The 12408-nt window shown below is 47.1% G+C and overlaps 1 protein-coding gene and 1 pseudogene across 2 annotated transcripts; both read right to left on the reverse strand.

Annotated features, from left to right (window-relative positions):
* Nucleotides 1–277: 277 nt before the first annotated feature.
* On the reverse strand, nucleotides 278–4116 carry LOC125530264 (cysteine-rich receptor-like protein kinase 10). Its single transcript, XM_087532888.1, has 6 exons — nucleotides 2586–4116; nucleotides 2328–2473; nucleotides 1928–2138; nucleotides 1206–1443; nucleotides 960–1110; nucleotides 278–863 (listed from the first exon to the last, which is right to left on the reverse strand). The coding sequence occupies exons 1-6, from the start codon at nucleotides 3079–3081 to the stop codon at nucleotides 537–539; spliced, it is 1569 nt and encodes a 522-aa protein (XP_087389014.1). The 5' UTR covers nucleotides 3082–4116; the 3' UTR covers nucleotides 278–536.
* Nucleotides 4117–4269: 153 nt separating this feature from the next.
* LOC125530267 (uncharacterized) lies at nucleotides 4270–8228 on the reverse strand (annotated as a pseudogene). Its single transcript, XR_015609921.1, has 3 exons — nucleotides 8009–8228; nucleotides 6752–6816; nucleotides 4270–6679 (listed from the first exon to the last, which is right to left on the reverse strand). The product of XR_015609921.1 is annotated as an uncharacterized LOC125530267 (transcript).
* Between the last annotated feature and the right edge of the window lie 4180 nt (nucleotides 8229–12408).

The following is a 12408-nucleotide window of genomic DNA, read 5'->3' on the forward strand; positions in this document are numbered from 1 at the left end:
CACCTTTCGCTTGGTGTGAGCAGTGGACCAACAAAGTGGCACAGCAAGTCTTAAAGTCCTACTCGCTCCGGTCACTACGAGGGTGAAAGAAATGGGGAATCTCGTTCGGTCGCTCCTCTTTCCCAGCTGGGTCAATCGCCCAGACAAAAGTTCAGCGGACCTTCTGTCCACACTGCAACACTTTCAGCGTCACACTCCACTTTCTGAAGCTTCTGGACACCAAACCCCGAGTTTCTCTGATACACTACCCAAATTGTCACGGAAAATGCTCAAAACAGAAGGGAAAAAAGAACTGTTTCTATGCCAATGGGTTCTTTTCTTTTCTTGACACAGGAATTAATCAACGGGAAAAACAACCCAATCATGTGTACCCAATTCGCCATGGATCTCACTCTGTCACCGTCTGCACGAAGCTTTGTGCCGCGGTGTGTACGCACTTTCACCATAACTACAAAAATCCAACGGCGGCCGGCCTTCTGGAAGAACATTTCAGCTGCTAGCAGTATGTACACAACAACAAAAGGGCGCCATCAACCTCATCGCGGCTCGACGACGGTGATGGAGACGTCGTTGATGGACTGGGGCGAGAAGGTGGACTCGGTCTTGGTGGAGAAGGGGATCATCGCCGCCGGGAAGGTCCTCAGCCGGGTGAACATGGGCGGCCTGGCCGGCGCAGGCAGGTCCATGTGGTCGCTGATGAGCATGAGCAGTACGCTGGACATGGTCGGCCGGAGCTCCGGGTCGTCCTGCACGCAGAGGAGCCCCACGTGGAAGCACCGCCACGCCTCCTCCTTGGAGTAGGCCCGCCCCAGCGCCGGGTCCATGAACTCGGCCGCCTTCTCCTCCGTCCAGCTCTTCCATGCCTGCACCAACACAGAGCAGCAGCTCAGTGCTGAAACTTACCAGTAGATAATGGCAGTGATACCAGTAGAGTTCTTGAGAGACTATTATGTACGTACGTCTTGGATGAGGGTCTGCTCGTGCTCCTCGAGGTAGAGCGCGCCGTTCCGCTTGCCGCCGAGGATCTCGATGAGAAGGACCCCGAAGCTGAACACGTCCGACTTCACCGAGAACACGCCCTCCATCACGAACTCCGGCGCCATGTACCCGCTGCATTGCATGGTGACCGGGATTCAGGTGAGTAAGCATGCATGCAGTACGGCCGGCCAACACTGCACAGTAATGGAGGTGGTCGGATCGCTTACTAGGTTCCGACGACGCGGCCGGTGTTAACCTCGATGCACTCGTCCTCGAAGATCTTGGCCATGCCGAAGTCGGAGATCTTGGGCCTCATCTTGTTGTCGAGGAGCACGTTGCTGGCCTTGAGGTCCCGGTGGACGACCTTGAGCAGCGAGTCCTCGTGCAGGTAGAGCAGCCCGCGCGCGATGCCCAGGATGATGCTGTGCCGGGTTTTCCAGTCCAGCTGCGCGCTCTTGCTTGCGTCTAATCAGCAAAGTGGTAACAGTAACAGTTAATTAGTCAAAACTCTGAGTGATCAGGGATCGACCAACACAGCAAACGTACTCCCTACATCACGTAGAGATCACCAGCAACCGATTAATTAAGGATCTCGTTGTCCGGCCGAAAAACTTGGGGCGTAGTTAGTACCATGTGGCGTGCAGGTCGCTCGCAGTGCGCGTCACGCGATAATTATCCGGCCACTTACAGGTTGCGATCAGTACGTAGTACGTCGCCAGTCGGTTAATCAATGACAGATTGCTCGATTTAATTGCGCGGTCCATGGATCGCCGGGCAGTAGGCAGGCACGGCACCGGCTGGCCCCCATTAACCAAACGAGGGAGGGAGTTAATGGCGCGACGCCGCAGGTTTCAACCACCGCCCCTCCTCCTCGAGCTCTTTTCTTTCCGAGCTTAGCTACCAACCGGAATGGATGAGACGGGTGAAAGGGGCAGGGAAAGGGACGCACCGAAGAGGAAGGCGTCGAGGCTGCGGTTGGGGAGGTACTCGTAGACGAGCAGCTTCTCGTCGCGCTCGGCGCACCAGCCCAGCAGCCGCACCAGGTTGCGGTGCTGCAGCTTGGCGATCAGCTCCACCTCGTTCCGGAACTCCGCCGCGCCCTGCCGCGACCGCGCCGACAGCCGCTTCACCGCGATCTCCGACCCGCCCGTCAGCACGCCCTTTGGTTGGTTGGTTCACATGACAATCAAAGCTCGGTTCAGCATAGACAGAAATGGCGGGAGAGGCTGATCTCTCTACACAAATGTTAAGTACACTAGGGACTAGCTAGTAAGAGACTACTGCTAAATTGCAGAGCAGATGATTCTTGATTAATACTACTAATCAACTGTGTTAGGTAAAGCACGTACTCTGTAGACAGGGCCGAAGCCGCCCTCGCCGAGCTTGTTGGCCTTGGAGAAGTTGTCGGTGGCGGCGTGGATGGAGGCGAGGTCCATGAGCGGCAGGTCGGAACTCGACATCGGCCGCAGGCTCTGGAGCAGCGATCTCCTCACGGCTGAAGAGCGACCAACATAAATAAGATTCGCATTCCTACTTCACTCCCAGTACGTAAAGTAACCAAGAAGAAGCAAGCCGGTCCAGTCAGAGACGGCGGAGGATGCACGTACCGTTGCGCTTCCGCCAGCGCCAGCAGTAGATGCAGTAGAAGAGCGTGCAGAAGATGACCACCACCAGCACGGACACCATTATCTTCATCGCCTCCTGGCTCGACCCGCGCCCCGCAGCCGCCTCGCCGTCGCCCGACGGCGCCGGGGACGACGACGACGACGTGCCCATGAGCCGGCGGTGCGCGGCGCGCCGCGACGCCATGCGCTGCTCCAGCGGAGGAAGGTCCCTGCCGGTGATTGCCTGACGAACCTTGACGTGGTGAAAAGGGAGGAGGAGGGGGAGGAGAAAGACGTGAGAATGGCGGGGACGGGGAGTGGGAGTGAGTGAGACGATGGTGGCTGCGGCCGGCTGAAAGGTTCTACTAGTAGCAGCAGCAGCAGTTGCCAAATGTCCACCTACCGGATCTTTGTTTTTCCTTCTTCCGGCACCGGCAGTCGGCACAGCGCCTGGCCCGGCAACAGCGCAGTTATTTATCCTGGCTTCTAAAGGGCGCATTTGCAGTGGAAAGTTTCATTATCCTCTTCTTTTTGCATACCTCCACAAGGTAAAAACCATAGGATGAGGTTCCATGAGTTGGCAGTAAAAATCTTAGGAGGTTCCTGAACTAGTATAGTAGTACCATGCAAGTAAACAAGTGTGGGTAAAACCAGTCATGCTCACGATAGATTAGTCTACCTGTCCCAATTAAGCCACTGATGAGCTTTCATTAAGTCAGTTAGGTCTTAGTGGGATGTTGAGAGGTTAAGTATCCAGCTATTTACTACTCCACCATGCCTTGTTATAAACAGATCACAAATTCCACAGTTACCAAAAATACAAAGAATCACCTCTCAAAAAAAATCTTGAAGGGACATTGCTTCGAATGGTTGGTTATCTCATGATCCTTTTTGAAGTGATTGGTTTTCTCATAATCAATGTCGTAATGGATGCTTTATTTTTAAGAAATACCAACTAAAACGTAAAGGTGTGCGCTCACACACAAACACACTGACACAGTGTCTACTGATGACTGCATTTACAGATGTTCAAGATTGACAAAGTCCCCAATAGCGCCTGCTATCGACAAGAACGTCGCCTCCTACTGAAAAACTAATCCACTTTTATAGGGACACGAGAGTGCGTCAAACCTGGCTTTGATCTTGGGATGGGGTTACCAGCCATAGGTGAGTTGTTCTTAACCATGTCGTGTAAAACAAAACCAAATTTGTTTTTACAAAAATATACATACGAATGCTATCAGAGCTGGTGAACGATAAGTAAAGTGTATTGTTTCAAAGGGAAAATAAATCCTATTTAGACCCTGGACTGTGGTGCATGGTCTAAAATGAAGCCCTAAAAATGGAACCTTAAACTTTCAGTTTGTGCTGTTGTAGTACAAACAAATGTGCATCTACAATCCACAAGTTTTAAGAAAGAAACAAGCAATCGCTACATTCTACATAAAATTTGCAATATTGGTACAAAAAATGTGTGCCTAGAATTGACGAGTTTCAAGAAGAAAAAAGCAAGGGATTGCTACATTCTAGTACATAGCAGGGGTGTTAGCGTGAACTATTTCAAGCTTGTCAGAAAATAGGCTAGATGAAAACGGTATATTATAAGCGCACATTACATAACAAAGAGAACTAAACAGTACAAAAGCACATGAGATAATGTATCAACCAGTGATTTGAGGCCCAAATCGGAAACAACAACTTTTGCCTTCCAAAAAAACAAATAGCGAGAATGCTAACACATCATTATAGATAATGTATCCATACCACTGACAGCTAGATTCTAGTCTTATCTAACAAAAAAGAAGCACACTCAGTTTCCCAAGTGCACATATGATAATATGTTCATGGTACCGCGGGTCACATCACTTTAGCTAAATAAAAACATGGTTTCCAAGACGAAAGACGCACAACAGTTTTGGGACAGTTATACATGCTGAAATGAAATAACACAAGATTGAGAAGACACACACCATGGATATGGATCTGCTCTTTGTGCTTCATGCAAATAACCTGCATAGCAAAGACTCTTCCAGGTGTGACCATTAGAAAAGTGCAGAACCATCTCTAGTTAATCAGCAAGTTTCAAGAAAAAAAGAAAAAACAATTGCTACATTCTACATAGCAGGGGTGTTATCATGAACTGTTTCAAGCTTGATGCAGAATAAGCTAGAAGAAAAGATTAAATAAGCAGACAATACATACAAAGAGAACTAAACAAAGCAAAAGTACATGAGATCAAATAGGTGTGGTCTCCTTGTTCGGGCATCACCAAGCAGAGAGAATGATTGCAACGAGGAGGAACGAGAATGAGGCAATGAAGGTGTGGACTCGGTTCAGATTCAGAGCCCGAACCTGAAAGATCAACTTTTGTCTTCCAAAAGAACAAAATAGCGAGAATGCTAACACATCATTACAGATAATGTATGCATACCACTGAATCAAGCTAGATTATAATCTGATATAACAAAAAAGAAGCACAATTAATTTCTCAAAGTGCATATATGACAAAAACATGGTCTCCGAGCTGAAGGGTGCACAACAATTTTAGGACAATTATACATCCTGGACCGATAACACAATATTGAGTAGATATACTATAAATAGATAGATATGGACTGAACCCACTGCTCTTTGTGCTGGATGCTGGTAAAGCTACGGGATAACATGCATAACAAAGACTCTTTCAGCAGGTGTAACCACTAGAAAATCAAAGAAACATCTCGTTGATCAGTGCAGATTCTATTTACACTTACGTGTGCTCCCCTCCACACTTCACTCCTCGGCTCCTAGTCGTACGTCTGTGTTGAAACACAAGATTTTCCCACTGTTCCAGTAAAGGCGCTGGCAGCAGGTTGCGACGTGGAGGACAAGGCTGTACGGCCTAGGCACGGGTCCATCGAGGAAGTGTCCGTCAAACACCTGTGACCAGGTACCGCTGCCAAGATCGTATAGCGGTAGAGTTCCCCTGCCTGCAAGACCACCACCTATTTCATTGACAACGGCGATGGAGTTCCCCTGGACGGATGGCAGGCTCTTGGAGTTAACAGCCATGTTCCATCCGCCGATGAAGACGGCTTGATCACCGATGCTTGTCAGCTGCATGGTGGTGACTCCATTTAGAAGGTCAGCAACCCGGAAAAGCACAATCCTTGAGTGTCCACTGTCACAGCCAACCAAAAGCAGCTCGGAGTTGCACTCTACCAGTTGAAGCATCCTCAACAGTTTCACTGGACATTGGGTGACCATTTGTGGTGGTATCACTGACCATGAGGAGAGGTTGGAATCTTCTGGAGGATTGATGCGCGATGGTTCGAGACCCCACCCTCCATCCACCACATAGAGGCTGCCACCGAATGGCAATGCCGAGTACAAGTGTTTCATTTTCCAGCTCATAGGAGTCCACTGCCGGTCACCGGTGGATGCATACGCCACACGATCAAGGCCAGTCAACGCGAGCATCATGGTGACAGTACCAACCAGATTGACGGAGACGGGCGCGCGGACAAACCGGGTGTCCTGAATCTTGCTAAAGTCACTGATGAAGCACCCTAACTTGGCCAGCTGAGGGAAGATGGAGAAAGTGGCGGGAACAAAACGACGTCGCCTGTAAAGGGGTGGAGAAGGCAGATGACAGTGCTCTTGTTGTGCCGCAGGAGAAGGAGGCCGTCAGGGCAGTCAAGCACAGAGTGGTTTCTGAAGCAAGGGAGTCTGACGCGAACGAAGGTGCCGGTCAAAAGGTTGAAGAAGCGTACATAGCCAAGTAGTGCAGGGTGGCCTGGGTACAGACCGCCACCTTCTGGGAACATCATCCACTGTCGTGGGTGGAAGCACGGGTCGACCATGCCTCGACCGCGTGGGCAAGGAGTCGTGACACGCCATCCTAAGCACACTGCACGGAACCGGACGTAGTCCAACAGGTCGCTGGCGAGTACCCGACTGGCAATCAGGTCGAGCAGGTCTGTGTGCAGTGATGCCCATGTGGATTGGGCAGGATCAGCAAGGCGTCTGGATAGGCGACGACTGTGGCCGCCATGGTGCAGAGAAGCGCCTGGCTCCACTTGGTGCGTGGCCATTCTAGCTTTCACATTCCTCATTTCCTACACAGAAAAGAAAGCCTGTGAGTTGAGTGTGTTAGCTAGCGTCTTTGATAAAGAAGGGTAGTTTGATACCCGAATAGAAGACTGCAAAATGTTTAGGCAAGCAACAGGATCACCCTGACGGCTTCTCGTGCCACCTATACGAATGATTACACTGTATCACCTCTGTTCTGAATTATAAGAAGTTTTGGATATTTCGATATGGACTACATACGGACTGAAATGAGCCAACAAACACACTAAAACTCATCTATATACATCCAATTTGGAAAAAAGTTACAGCATCTTATAATTTGGTACGGAGGGAGTACTTTCTCAGTTACAGCAGAGTCTGTAGGGATGCATCTTGGCTCATGTGTTGACGGGCCACACAAATTTCACATTTTTTTTGGGAAGCTGTCCCTCACAAGCAGTGGCGGACCCATCATTGGGGCGAGCTGGGGCGGCCGCCCCGGGTCGCGGGCGGTGGAAAAATCGGCACCCCTACATATCCTTCCTCCTGTTTCCTGCGGCACGCGTCAGACAGCAAGCAGCGAGCAATTCATTGTGGCGGCGGCGCTGTTCTACGTGACTGCGTCAAGGGATACGAGCCTACGAGGGAGAAATAGATTTGGGCTGGACTAGTGTACTGGGCTACGTTTACTACAGGCCCAAATGCCCAATCGACAACTCTCCTCAAACAAAAAAAAATCCCCAATTCGCGTGTTGCACCGCTGCCAGACTTAAAGGTATACCATAATCATATGATCATATCAAAATATACATCCCCGTGTTCTTTATGCAAGTACACCGTCAGACTTGTGCTAATACATTCATAATTTTGTAGGTCTCATTTGAAATTATGGGATCTTATTGTGGCATCAAGTCAGCATTTCAAGCGACAAGAGTCCATGTCAGTAGTTTGCTACTCCCTCCGATCCATATTAATTGTCGCCGATTTGGTACAAATATTAATTGTCGCCGATTTAGAACAATAATATGGATCAGAGGGGTAGTTTTGAAGACCTTTTGTATGCTTTTGTTGTTGAATGTTATGAGTTCTAGTTGAATAGAGTTGCATTTGTACCAAAAGAAATTTAGACGTTAAATGTTCGCCCCGGCTAACTTGAATTCCTGGGTCCGCCACTGCTCACAAGATTCACCGCACCAATACTAGCTCTCCGTTAATACAGGTTGAACGAAGTTGTACCATTCTGGTTCTCCTTTACTAATCGCTCAATCCTCTAGACTGGTAACTGATTTCATGTTGTAGATTCGCTCCCCAAGTCCCCAGTTCCTAAACTGCTGGATGCGTAAATTAGGAGAACGCAACGGAAGATCTCAACTCACCAGATCGTTCGTTGCCCGTAGATCTTCTGGTAATCGCCGGCTCGCCGCCGGTTGGACAGCAACCCCAGGGCCTATGCGCCGCCTGAGCGTGGGTCGTGGTTGCCGCCGCCGCCGCCGCCGCCTTGGGGCGCCCTCGTTGCGCCCGCGCCTGAAATGTGAGCGAGCCAGCTTTTTTTTTCGAGAGAGGAGAGAGTTGTTTTTCCGTTCCAAGGCCGAGAGAGTCAGGAAGTTCGGTTGAGGGCATGGGAATTGGGCTGGGCCTGCCGTTGAAATAGCAGGAACAGGTATGTCTTCTGTTTGGGCTACTAGTGATCGTGCAAACACAAAAGACATTCAATTAAAATAGTACCCCTAAAAAAACATTCAATTAAGATAGTTCCATGATCCCTCATTTTTTTGTGAAATAATTCCATGTTTCCCTCGTAAAAAATAAATAAATCAGTTTCATGTTTCTCTCACTAAAATATTGACTATAATAGTTCTCTTAAAATGTACAAATATGGAGTATGTTCTAATTTGTTCACGTATTTTCTGACCTTGAATATCACTGCAAAGGAAGAAAATTATAAAAAACAACTATACATTAATTCAAACATACAGTACATCCAGACAAACTGTAAGCATGCATATGTAACTCATCGTAGAATATCATGTTAGATTATAGTAACTATTAAAAAAAGATCATGCACTTTTAGAGAACAAAAAATACATGAAAGACTCAGTTGTTATAAATATCATGAAAAACTTTTATGCAAGCACAAAAGTAACATTGGCCTGGTTCTTAGAAATAAATATATGTGGAAATTAAAAGTCCCATTGGCCTGGTTTAGGATTTAAGGTTTAGAGGTTAAGGTTTAATCCTGATTAAAGATAACTTGGCCAAACGTAGGTGGCAGGGATGTACGAAGTGTTCATTTTGTGATCAGGACGAATATCCTTTGTTTTGATCTATCCCATTTGTGATGTTGCTATGGCGCGTGCTACACGTTGTGTTTAATTTACCTCCTCCAAGCATGGTGAATATGTACAGTAACTAGTTGGGGACAGTCCACTCCAAACTTAAGGCGCATATGTGTCAATGTTTGTGTGCTTTAGTGTGAGAAAATGAAATTGATGTAATGACCTTGTCTTTAACATGTCCAATCTTTTAAATGTGTGCAGGTCATCTATGGAGCTACTAGTGCAATCCATACATGGTCTATCCTACTTCGTGTAGATGAGTAAACTGATTTATCACCCTCTCTTCTATGGACCATCACCACACCACCATCCAAAACAATCGCTCTAAAAACTCCATGCACATCAAGCCTCTTCATTTAATACCAAGCCAATTTCACAGGAATACATCCAACCACCTTCTACATGCTCATTCGTAACAAAGTATATAGTGCAAAACGTCGAAGTTCCATGCCAAATAGCTACTGCACTGTGCTTTGTGCACCAACGCCATTATTGGTGTGCCATTCCACACAAATTCTTTCAAATTAAATTTGGGAAATGGAGGCTCAATGTATTAAAGAAACACACCATATTGGTCAACATTCATGGATGGATGAGGAGTCGAGGTGCCCAACAATCACTTGGGTATGCCTTACACTAGAGACTCTGATGGCATTTATGAAAATTTTCCTTAAACCTATGACAAGTATGACATTCATGAACACTGAGCCTAGTGTGGTTGATAGATGGGTGTTGAGACCAACAGACCCACTCACCTTCAAGGCTTTGAACCTGCAAGGACTCTAAATATAAAACTATATGGTATGCAATTACTGGTAGGGCTAGCACTGTCTAGAGCATGTGAAGTTATGAACCACATTCGAAGGGCTACGAGAAAGGAATTGTCGTTGACTTTTGTCCAGATCGACAATCTAGTGGTTTTGTGTTGGGGAACGCAGCAATTTCAAAAAAAAATCCTACACACACGCAAGATATATCTAGGTGATGCATACCAACGAGAGGGGAGAGTGTTGTCTACGTACCCTCGTAGACCGTAAGCGGGAGCGTTATGGCAACGCGGTTGATGTAGTCATACGTCTTCACGATCCGACCGATCCTAGTACCGAAGGTACGACACCTCCGCGATCTGCACACGTTCAGCTCGGTGACGCCCCATGAACTCTAGATCCAGCTGAGTGTCGAGGGAGAGTTTCGTCAGCACGATGGTGTGATGATGGTGATGATGAAGCTACCGGAACAGGGCTTCGCCTAAGCACCGCTACGGTATGACCGAGGTGGATTATGGTGGAGGGGGGCACCGCACACGGCTAAGACAATGATCAACTTGTGTGTCTATGGGGTGCCCCCTCCCCCGTATATAAAGGAGTGGAGGAGGGGGGAGGGCCGACCCTCTATGGCGCGGCCTAGGGGAGTCCTACTCCCATCGGGAGTAGGATTCCCCCCTTCCAAGTAGGAGTAGGAGAGGAAGGAAGGAGGAGAGAGGGAGGAAGGAAGGGGGGCTGACCCCCCTCCCAATGCGGATTGGGCTTGGGGGGGCGCCCCCTCCTAGGCCGCCTCCTCCTGTCTCCCACTAAGGCCCAATAAGGCCCATACACTTCCCAGGGGGTTCCGGTAACCTCCCGGTACTCCGGTAAATGCCTGAACTCACCCAGAACCATTCCGATGTCCAAACATAGTCATCCAATATATCGATCTTTATGTCTCGACCATTTCGAGACTCCTCGTCATGCCCGTGATCATATCCGGGACTCCGAACTACCTTCGGTACATCAAAACACATAAACTCATAATACCGATCATCACCGGACGTTAAGCTTGCGGACCCTACGGGTTCGAGAACTATGTAGACATGACCGAGACTCATCTCTGGTCAATAACCAATAGCGGAACCTGGATGCTCATATTGGTTCCTGCATATTCTATGAAGATCTTTATCGGTCAAACCGCATAACAACATACATTGTTTCGTTTGTCATCGGTATGTTACTTGCCCGAGATTCGATCGTCGGTATCATCATACCTAGTTCAATCTCGTTACTGGCAAGTCTCTTTACTCGTTCCGTAATACTACATTTCGTAACTAACTCATTAGTTACATTACTTGCAAGGCTTGTAGTGATGTACATTATTGAGAGGGCCTAGAGATACCTCTCCGACAATCGGAGTGACAAATCCTAATCTCGATCTATGCCAACTCAACAAACACCATCGGAGACACCTGTAGAGCATCTTTATATTCACCCAGTTATGTTGTGACGTTTAATAGCACACTAAGTGTTCCTCCGGTATTCGGGAGTTGCATAATCTCATAGTCATCGGAACATGTATAAATTATGAAGAAAGCAATAGCAACAAACTAAACGATCATAGTGCTAAGCTAACGGATGGGTCTTGTCAATCACATCATTCTCTAATGATGTGACCCCGTTCATCAAATGACAACACATGTCTATGGTCAGGAAACATAACCATCTTTGATTAACGAGCCAGTCAAGTAGAGGCATACTAGCTAGGACACTTTATTTGTCTATGTATTCACACCGGCACTAAGTTTCCGGTTAGTACAATTCTAGCATGAATAATAAACATTTATAATGATATAAGGAAATATAAATAACAACTTTATTATTGCCTCTCGGGCATATTTCCTTCAGTCTCCCACTTGCACTAGAGTCAATAATCTAGTTCACATTGTCATGTGATTAGTTCACATCTTCATGTGACTAATACCCAAAGGGTTTACGAGAGTCAATAATCTAGTTCACATCGCTATGTGATTAACACCCAAAGAGTGATCATGTTTTTCTTGTGATAGAAGTTTAGTCTACGGGTCTACAACATTCAGATCCGTATGTATTTAGCAAATTTCTATGTCTACAATACTCTGCACGGAGCTACTCTAGCTAATTGCTCCCACTTTCAATATGTATCTAGATCGAGACTTAGAGTCATCTAGATCGGTGTCAAAAGCTTGCATCGACGTAACTCTTTACGATGAACTCTTTTATCACCTTCATAACCGAGAAATATTTCCTTAGTCCTCTAAGGATAATGTTGACCGCTGTCCAGTGATCTACTACTAGGTCACTATTGTACTCCCTTGCCAAAATCATGCTAAGGTATACAATAGGACTGGTACACGGTATGGCATACTTTATAGAACCTATGACTAAGGCATAGGGAATGACTTTTCATTCTCTTTCTATTTTCTGCCGTGGTCGGGTTTTGAGTCTTTACTCAACTTCACACCTTGCAACATAGGCAATAACTCCTTCTTTGACTGTTCCATTTTGAACTACTTCAAAATCTTGTCAAGGTATGTACTCATTGAAAAATCTTATCAAGCATCTTGATCTATCTCTATAGATGTTAATGCTCAATGTGTAAGAAGCTTCACCGAGGTCTTTCTTGGAAAAACTCCTTTCAAACACTCCTTTATG

Source organism: Triticum urartu, chromosome 7A, assembly GCF_056163025.1.
Source record: "Triticum urartu cultivar PI428250 chromosome 7A, HENAU_Tu73, whole genome shotgun sequence".
NCBI classification, from domain to species: Eukaryota; Viridiplantae; Streptophyta; class Magnoliopsida; order Poales; family Poaceae; genus Triticum; species Triticum urartu.

Bases quoted from the DNA above. Each gene is read 5' to 3' on its own strand.
- LOC125530264 (XM_087532888.1), bottom strand. From the start codon at position 3,081: ATGCGCCCTTTAGAAGCCAGGATAAATAACTGCGCTGTTGCCGGGCCA. The intron at 1,444-1,927 runs GTGCGTCCCTTT...TTTGCTGATTAG, and splicing joins CCTCGACGCCTTCCTCTTCG to ACGCAAGCAAGAGCGCGCAG. The intron at 864-959 runs GTACGTACATAA...GTGTTGGTGCAG, and splicing joins AGCAGACCCTCATCCAAGAC to GCATGGAAGAGCTGGACGGA.